Below are 9,731 nucleotides of genomic sequence, written 5' to 3'. Positions count from 1 at the left end.
ATAAACTTAGGAAAATTTGATTTATATCTACCCTTGTAGATACCTTATTCGTTGAACCAAAATCTAGGGAGAATTAATATTTAATTAATTTATGAATAGCTCTTAGGTTAATGAATCTTAGAGAGAGAAATTTAGTTTAGGTACACTCGTATGCTCAAATTTGGTGTACCTAAGTTTAGGATAGGATTTTGGATTAGTATATGAGATATTAAATTTAATTACAGAGATTAAGATACAAACTAAGGATTAGGGATATGCCATGTGTGGAGAGAGAAAGAGAAGCAAAGAACTGAGGTGATGCTTTAAACTTATTAAGATTGTTAGGGTTAAATTTTAGATTCTCTTCTATATTAAAATGCAATTTACTAAGATAGGTTAGTATTCTAGAGTGAAATTACTCAAGAAGTTTCAAAAATTTTAATGTTTCCCCTAGAAAAATGCAAGAAATGTAGCTATTTCAATGTATTTTTTTGGAAGCGGATCAAAGCTGAAAGGGTCAAGATGTCTGGGAAACTTCAACCCTTGGATATTCCCCAAATGAAGTGGGAGTGCATTAGTATGGATTTTGTCACAAGTCTCCCCACTGTTCAAGGAGGATATGACTCCATTCTGGTAGTAGTGGACTTACTTACCAAAGTAGCTCACCTTATACCAGCAAAGAAGACCTTCAAAGCTTCTGATGTTGCTCCAATATTCATCAAGGAAGTCCTCAAACTTCATGGTCTCCCAAAAAGGATAGTAAGTGACCGGGATTATGACTTCACTTCAAGTTCTGGCAGGGTTCCCCCTTCTAAAATAGGAGAAACACTTAAGATAGTCCACTAAGTCTTAACTTGGAGAAAATAGAATAAATTATTTATATGTATTAGATGTGCTTGGGTGAATTAAGATCAAAGCTAGTTTAAAAACTTAGTATTAAATTTAAATGAATAAAGGTTAATTTATGGGAGGTAGGATAGATTTTTAGTGAATTAGGGTTTAATTTGGATAAACCAATATTCTAGAGAAACTTGGATAAATGATTTTTTTGGTGTTGATTATTTCAATAATTACCGTAGAGTTTAGAGAGAGAAAGTCTTATTTATGGAGCTGAGCCTATGGATCTGGTCTAAGTAGAAAAAGGATCAAACATTGGAAAGTGGGTGGCAAGGTAGACCCAAGTTTGCAGGTACTTTCCAAAAAGAGCCGAATTGCATTTTAGAACGTGAAACTTGGGATGAGTAGTCTAGACTAGTAATCATTAATAAGGATATTGGAATTGCCTTCATAATCCAAGAGTCTGGACATCTTGTTAAGCCTCAGGGAGTTGCTCAATGTGACGTGCTTGTGAGAATTACAAAGAGAAAACACCTAGAGGAATCATTCACTTTCCTTACATAAGGATTATTGTAGTCAAACTAGGGGGAGCTGACAAAATAACCAAGCATTAAGATATTGTGATATGAGGCCTCAAGTGAGTTGCTTTAAGGGGAGCAACTCACTCAAGGCCTCGAGGAAGCTAACAGAATAACCAAGCATCATGATATTGTGATATAAGCCTTGAGTGAAACCCTTAGTGTGATTTTTTGCTACTAGAATATTGTATAGATAAAGGCTTAGGGGTCTCACACAACTAGTGCATCCTACGCTAGTAGGAGGATGGCATTGCACTTAGCTCAATCATCCCTTGTTTACATCATTTGTAGCTCATTAGAGTGGAAAAAATCTGTAAAAATTCATTAAGTGCAAAAAACCATCGGGGGAACAAAAATATGAAGTGACCCAAATAGATTAATTAGTTGGTGACAATCACTTGTAAATACTCCGACTGCTCAAAAAAATTCTTGGTGGGGCCCTCCAAAGTCATCTGCCTAGTTAACTAAGGAATTGGTTAACAAAAGCCTTCTATTCCGTCTCATGGGCACCTCAGGTCACTTCCAGGCAGCCAAGTGAGAAAAGGCTTATGACATATAAAAGCCAACTTCTCATGTTTGCAACTTGTTCTCCCCATTCATGCAACAAAGTTTCATGGGCACCTCGAGTGTGCAACCAAGTGAGAAAAGGCTTATGATGTATAAAAGCCTACTTCTCGTGTTTGCAGCTCGTTCTCCCCATTCGTGCAACAAAGTTTCTACTCTCTCTAATCTAGCACGTGTGGATGTGATTAAGAGTAGGGTTTGGGCATGCTTTGCACTAATCAGCTCGTCTCCTATCATTGCTTCTTCTTCTTCTCCTCTCTTCCCTCTTCCTTGAGCAGTTAGGCATAGCATATTGATTGACTCATGCAAGGGTTAAGGTTTGGGACTTGCTTTGCACTAATCGGCTCGACTCCCCTTGCCTCGTCTTCTTCTCCTCTCTTCCCTCTTTCTTGAGCGGTTAGTCAAAGCATATTGATTGACTCGTGCAAGGATTGCCATTGAGAGCATTGGGAGGAGTGGTTGCACCACCTATGGAGGAAGATTTACGCTGGTGTGACAACTATGGAAGAAGCGCGGCAACGAGTAGCTCTTCACATGCGAGGGTGAAGCTCTTAATATCAAGCTTGGCAATTCAATGAGTTCCTCACACAACCCTTGCTCCAACAAGGCTAAATATATATGGCACCGCTATGCAATAATACTATCCGTGCACTAATCACTAATGCATAGCCCATGCACAATCACCCACCATATCAAGAAAATTTTTCAAGCGAACAAAAATTATAGCCTTTCTTCATTTTGCAAAATGCAATCTAATGACCATTTTTTTAATGAATCAAATGAACAAAACTAAGTACACTTTTAAACCAAAAATTGAAAGGCTTATACAGATATCAAGAGAGGTCTTGAAATTGAAAGAAAATAATGGCTTTTTTGTAAAAGAAAACTCATGTTTCATGAAGATGAATCTGAGAATTGCCTTTAAAAGGCTATTTAAGAAGGAAATGGGGACACGTCTAAAAGCCTGCAATAATCAAGTGGAGTAAAAAATTAAAATGGGAGTAGCGTTTTCATTGCCGTTGACTTTGACTTTGACCAACATTAGTGCATCACTTTTATAATTGATCAAACTTATTTACCATTAACGTTGTCACGAATGATTAGAGACTTCATGGCTAATTTTAGAGGGAGAGAGAGAGAGGTCGTGGGTTGAAGCCCTGACACCATAGGGTCGTGCCCATCCTCACAAAAATCATCATGACCCACCCTAACCAAGAGGTTGCGGATTTGAGCCCCGACACCATAGGGTTGTGTGTGAGCGGTGTAGCCTCTAGCCCGGCTATACATCCCCTCGAAAGTGTGCTTTCGAAATTTTTTTTTTGGCACAAGCCAGGTTCCTCCTCATGGATTTTCCTTTATCATACACAATATCATTGTGTTATTATATATCATGTTAGAAAAGCAAACCATGTTTTTCCCTCATCTGCAAACTCAATAGGAAGACGACACACGGTGAGCAACAGTGGATTAACAGGCCACACCTCTAGCATACACAGGCCAGAAGATAATAACAGTGTAATTTGCAGGCATATACAAAGGTGGAGCAACTCAATCCGTTACCATTTCACGTAGTTCAAACTAATATGCACACACAGATGGTCAGAGATCATGTAGTGGCCGTAGTTGTTAGCAACTCGTCTAACAACTCCTTCAGCTTCTTTGCGTTGATAGTACCTTCCCTCCGGCTTTTAGGAACTTCTTTGCCATCTTTGAACAAGATAAGGGTTGGTAGCCCATATACATCATACTCTTTCACCAGAGCTGGGCTTGAATCGGTATCGATCTTAACAGCCTTCAATGACCCATTGAACTCCTGTAAAATGCACCATAGGTTTCAGTCTTCTGCAATTCCAGGCAGCATAAACATGCACTGCTTGGCCTACGAAAAAGCAAAGCTTACCATTGGTTCTGACTTGAAGGCATAGAAAGAAAACCTTATTAACAACTCTTGAGCACAAAAAGTTCAATTATTCCTCTCGAGTGCAAAACATTTTGCCACAGTTCCACATGAAACCCACCTTACCCCAACTCCCCCCTACAAAAAAAAAGACATGAATATTGAATTAAACCATGAAGGTTCACTAGGACACTTCTTCTGACTTCACAGAAATGAAACAACTACACTGCACGTGGAAGCCACTGAGCTCCCTTTAACTCGTTGTCACTCAACCAGCCCTCAGTGCTTACCAATCCACAACTCAAATGGACCTCATCAGACATGTTCTCAATATAAAATGTAGAAAAGATATCCACTTTCTTCTTGTATGTTAGGTAATGGACTATACTTGCCCAACTACAGTGTATTGCTGTGGCCATGGCCCATTCGTCAGAGAGAATCCCTCGTAGGGTTATTCCACAAAATTAACCACCTCATACCCATCCTGCAGGCTAGGATAACAAAAGCCTTTACTCCCACCTCTCCTTGAGTTAACTGCTGCCACATCTGAAAGATACAAATATGAACTCTGACCAGTGGGCTTACTCACATAGAAAGGAACCTAAGCAAAAATGCACCGAGTGGCATCAGATGGTATACTTTGTTTGGGAAAGTTTTAAACAGAGATGAAGTGGGCGGAAAACCCAAACTCAAGCACAACACAACTAAACCTAAACCTGCTGTACATTATGAACAATGTAGAATCTTTACAAAATGTTCTGAATACCAACGAAAAAAAAACAGATCTCAGACCATATGCAAGCGCTCGCTGCGGTTTTGCTGGACAGCCCTTCAATCACCTGGAAACGCCTAACACGAAACTCAGAGTGCAGAAATGAATGATGATGATGTGGTGGGGGTTGGCTGCCCTTTTTTAGGGAGCCTAAGGTTGGTCAAGAAGCCTTACACCTCCACAACCAGGCCGTGGGGCTGGTTGGCCAGGTTGGCTTCCCTCAACAACTGCCTGACCTGCCATGTGGCTGTGCTCACAACCCCCTGGGGTCGCCCAAGTAACTGGCCAAGAACTGGGCCCACAAGCAAAATTCCAAGACTTTCCGTTTGTCAAAAAAATCCCATGACAACACATCGTTGTCTGTTCCTGAGAACACTCAGAGAATGACCAAGCAACTCCACTGCCAAGACTCCATCCACTAATGCATATACTCAGATTGATCACTAGACGTTGCACCAATTCCATAGCACTCTGGTAGAAACAACACTCCTCGGAACCGCTGTACCAAAATGAAAAGACACCAACTGGCATAACATCCGTAACCTCCTGTGAACAGGCACCAACTAGCACTGTTATGTACCTAATACTAATCCTCAGGATTAGAGCTGGAACAATTGCACACGTGCCTCCTCCACAAGAGAAGCCACCTCCTCAGGCTGCTCCTCCGATGTCGTCAAACAATCCTTCACAATGTGCTCAATGGAGTCACACTTTAAACATTGACCAGCCACTCGCTTGGCTCGACTCCTTTTGATAGAATCTTGATCATGACACTCCCCCACTTGCACCATAATTATCCTCCATGGCCTTAACAGCTCCATCTGTTGGAATCTCCTTGCCTTTCTGATGCTGGACCTTTGGCTGGGTTCCAGACTTGGAACTCTCCCACACCTCGATGGTCATAGCCATCAATCATGGCACTGTAGTCTGTTACACATGAATATATGCATGCAAAGACAATATTAAACCATCCACAAAATGCTTTACCTACAACTGTCGAAAGGTCTTCGAGAGTATCAGTCACAACTTCCTAAAGTCAATTAGAAGTCGATTACCTGCTCACTTCACTTTTGCAAGAAATCCTCCCATAATGCATTGCTTCTTCAGACCATGGCATAATCCACAAAAATAAACTCCTTCAACAGTCAATGTGTTTGCCAATCAAGTTTTTAAACAAGATATGTGGTCGTGGCTACACCCACATGAGAGAGGATTTACATATGCCTCTCAACACGACATGGAACCTAGAGTGGTCTTCTCACCACGAGAGAACAGCACCTACCACTGCCGTGCGAACAAGGTGAAGCCTGCGATGGCAAGAATAGCAGTCATCTCGCGGGTCCAATCAGTGACCACCTAACCATCCATCTTCCCGTTGCACTTGGGAGGCTTCAATAACTTCAAAAGCTAAGTCCATTCCTCACGAGGCAGGAAGCAGAACTCGGTAGTCCAATAGTCCTGCGTCGACGTGCCAAGGAGCAGAGCAAGAGCTATTTAGAGAATCCGGTGGAGACTCAAGAGGGGTTCCATGAAAAGACTGTCGACAACACCAACGTCTCTCGAGCAGACTGACAGAGCACTCCGACGAATGCGGCCATTGGACAAGGAGCGAAGCTCGTCAAGCTGCCCCGAGAGCAATATGAGAGAAGCTGACGACTCAGCCCTAGAGTGAGCATATTGTTCTACCTCTTACTTAAGGGCATCCTCCTGCTCCTGTTGTGAATCATAGTCAAGTGTAGAAGCCAGATCTCATGGGAATATATGTGCGTTCGTGCCTCATGCATGCCAGTCCTCCCACAGGAAAGGATTCCATGCCAACATAGGCTCATATTCATCCATCATCATGCAGGAAAACAAAGCCATCATTGCCTTCGCATCCATGATAAGAACTAGGAAATAGTGACCAACAGAGAACCCAAATAGACTTTCCCAAACCCGACCTTGTGCACCAAACTCAATGTATTATGAACAATGTAAAATCTGTACAAAACGTTTTGAATGCAAAAGATGACCACACTCTGTATAAATCTAGCTGCAGATCTGCTGGACAGCCCTTCAGTGGCCTAAAAACACCTTGTGCAAGATCTTAGAATGCAGAAATTATTGATGATGATGAGAAGGGGGGTGGGGGGTGTGGTGGCTCGGCATAGTTACCACGGAACGTCGTTCCGCCTTCCTGGAACGTCGGAACGCCGTTCCGGGCGAAGGGAACGTCCCGAAACGTTCCGAAAAAAAAAATAATAATAAGTTTTGCTTGCAGAAATGTATGTTCATATCTTGGGGGAGCAAATATTATGAAGCATATTTGCCTATCTGTATACAAAAAGTTACATTTTTTTGTGTCATATGCTGACATGTCATATGCTGAGGCGTTCCGCGACGTTCCCGATCCGCTCCCGTTCCCGTTCCCACTCCCGTTCTAGCATCCGACGTTCCCGGAACGTTCCCGTTCCGCGGTAACTATGGGTGGCTGCCCTTTTGTCATAGGCTTCCCAAACCTGTCTAACCAAGATCTCCTAAACACAATCCAACACAAGATTAGAGAAAACCAAATAAAAGGGGTGCAGGCAGGCTCACCACCCAACCGTAGGATCAATACTTCGATCCACCCCCAAGCCAGGGGCTAAGGTACCACTCCACATATACATACCAGTCATCACTGGCGTCCCATACCAGCAATGCTTGCCCACACGGGCCCTCGGTAAGACTATCTACAATCTGCCATGTCCACGACAGGAGTAGAAACTCAGGTCCAAGCACAGACTCATCAGAATTGCACCCCGCGACTGGACTACCAAATAATAACCCAAGGCATCACTTATATAGTGATAAGTGCCACCAAAATAGCTAGCCTGCTATGGATAGCTAGTAGCCTAGTTTTATTAATCCTGAACCTTAGCCCTCTATATCTGCCTCCTCTTTCTTATTCCTAGGGCCCCCTAATGCCTGCTAATCTAAGGATTAGCTCCAAGTACATAACACTTTTTATAGGGGGCTTGGGGCTGATGGGCCAAGTCAGCTGCCCTCATGAGCTGCTTGATATGCCACGTGGTTGCAGCCAAGGGTCCAGCCCACTGGAGGTGTGTCACATACAGACATGGCCTATGACTCAACACCCATACGCTGTCATTCCGCTAACCCCTAATTCACAATGCATATGTTGAGAGCACATTTTTTTAGGGTTCTTGTTGATGCAACTTGACTCTTTTGCTGCAAGCACATGCCTTATTCCTACAGCGTATGGGTGTTGGGTCATAGGCCATGTCTGTATGTGACACACCTCCAGTGGGCTGGACCCTTGGCCACAACCACGTGGCATACCAAGCTGCCCTCAGCGTATGGGTGTTGAGTCATAGGCCATGTCTGTATGTGACACACCTCCAGTGGGCTAGACCCTTGGCCGCAACCACGTGGCATATCAAGCAGCCCTCATGTGACACACCTCCAGTGGGCTGGACCCTTGGCCACAACCACGTGGCATACCAAGCTGCCCTCAGTGTATGGGTGTTGAGTCATAGGCCATGTCTGTATGTGACACACCTCCAGTGGGCTGGACCCTTGGCCGCAGCCACGTGGCATACCAAGCTGCCCTCATGAGCTGCTTGATATGCCACGTGGTTGCGGCCAAGGGTGCAGCCCACTGGAGGTGTGTCACATACAAACATGGCCTATGACTCAACACCCATACGTTGTCATTCCGCTAACCCCAAATTCATAATGCATATGTTGAGAGCACATTTTTTTAGGGTTCTTGTTGATGCAACTTGACTCTTCTGCTGCAAGCACGTGCCTTATTCCTACATGCAAGAAAAATTGTTTCTTCTCCACCTTTTTACAGTAGATCCAGGAACTGCTCGAGCAGCCATCGTGTGGACCACAGAAGCAGGTCCAGCTCTTCTCATACTCCTGTCTGAGGAGGATGGTGATGGCATTGCACTTCAGCTTACCCATTTCAAGGTTACATCCATCATTTTACACTTAACATGAGAGGGTACAGCAACGCAATTGGCAGATGCCTAGCAAATGTCGTTTTAAAGTGTAGAGTTGCAGCGTTGACTTGTTGCCCCGGTGGGTAGAGGAGCCAGTTATGGACGCACAATTGTTTTTTTATTTTTTAGCTCCCCTAGCTTTTGTTCTTCTTGACTGGGACTTGTATTGAGAGGTGCCATCTCATAAGCCTAGGAGGTGCATAGAGCAGGGCATAAGGTGAGCTAGGCGAAAGATGGCTTGAGAGCTGCATTGAGGGACACCCTTAGGAGATAGTTTTTGGGTTGTTCGAGGGCAAAGATGCCTTCGAAATTGGTTGTGATACGCCTTCAAAAATGTGCTCTTATTTTGTCAAACTATGGCCATGTGCTACACACTCTACTGCACAGTTGATTGAGTTAAATGGAGTGTTTAATCCAAAGCACAAGGTATAGAGTAAAAAATTCAAGCCAAAAAGGCGACACCACAACAAGCACATGTTCAGTAATCAGCAAGGGGTAAGGTTAAAGAACCATTAAATCAGAATTAAGCATAAACATTCGGAGAATCGCTGAAAATAGAGATTGTAGACAATCGATTCTGGTTGTTAGGTTAGGGATAGGATTAGAAATAAGAACTACCTTTGCAACGGAGTCGATGATGGGGCCGATGAGCTTGCAAGGGCCGCACCACTCTGCGCAGAAGCCAACGAGGACTGGCGAGTCTGATTTGAGGACCTCATCCGGGAACCTGTCCTGCGTGATGCTAGGGACCTTGCAGAAAACGGGGCGAAACCTCAAATATGAAGAAGAGGGCAACGGCGAGGATGTGGTGAAGACGAAGCGCCTGCTTTTGCTGCCGCCTCCTACAAGCCATCTATGGGGACATATGCGAGCTGAGATAGGCGAACACGAAGGTATGGAAGAGCAAGGCCACTGCAAGGATGAAGCAGAAGCAGCTCCTCCTAACGCAGGTGATGATGATGATGATAATACTAGAGCTTGCATTTTGGAGGGCAAAAGATGGGGATAATGGAGATTTGCCCTTGTCTGTGTGAGAAATTCAATTGCAAATGGATGACCACACGACTCTCTCAACCAAGAATAAGAGTCGCCTATCCGACTCTCTCAAAGAATAA

The 9,731-nt window shown here is 43.7% G+C and overlaps 1 protein-coding gene across 1 annotated transcript; it reads right to left on the bottom strand.

Moving 5' to 3' along the window:
* Window positions 1-3,411: 3,411 nt before the first annotated feature.
* On the bottom strand, window positions 3,412-9,731 carry LOC147638108 (uncharacterized). Its single transcript, XM_086798019.1, has 2 exons — window positions 9,235-9,731; window positions 3,412-3,771 (listed from the first exon to the last, which is right to left on the bottom strand). The coding sequence occupies exons 1-2, from the start codon at window positions 9,598-9,600 to the stop codon at window positions 3,565-3,567; spliced, it is 573 nt and encodes a 190-aa protein (XP_086654145.1). The 5' UTR covers window positions 9,601-9,731; the 3' UTR covers window positions 3,412-3,564.

The sequence above is a fragment of the Cibotium barometz genome, chromosome 5, assembly GCF_041138505.1.
Source record: "Cibotium barometz isolate CiBa-2024 chromosome 5, ASM4113850v1, whole genome shotgun sequence".
Classification (NCBI taxonomy): domain Eukaryota; kingdom Viridiplantae; phylum Streptophyta; class Polypodiopsida; order Cyatheales; family Cibotiaceae; genus Cibotium; species Cibotium barometz.
The sequence above is the reverse complement of the archived record's forward strand: the minus strand, read 5'-3'. Positions and strand labels throughout refer to the sequence as shown.

Bases quoted from the DNA above. Each gene is read 5' to 3' on its own strand.
- LOC147638108 (XM_086798019.1), bottom strand. From the start codon at position 9,600: ATGCAAGCTCTAGTATTATCATCATCATCATCACCTGCGTTAGGAGGA. The intron at 3,772-9,234 runs GTAGTTCTTATT...TGCATTTTACAG, and splicing joins TCATCGACTCCGTTGCAAAG to GAGTTCAATGGGTCATTGAA.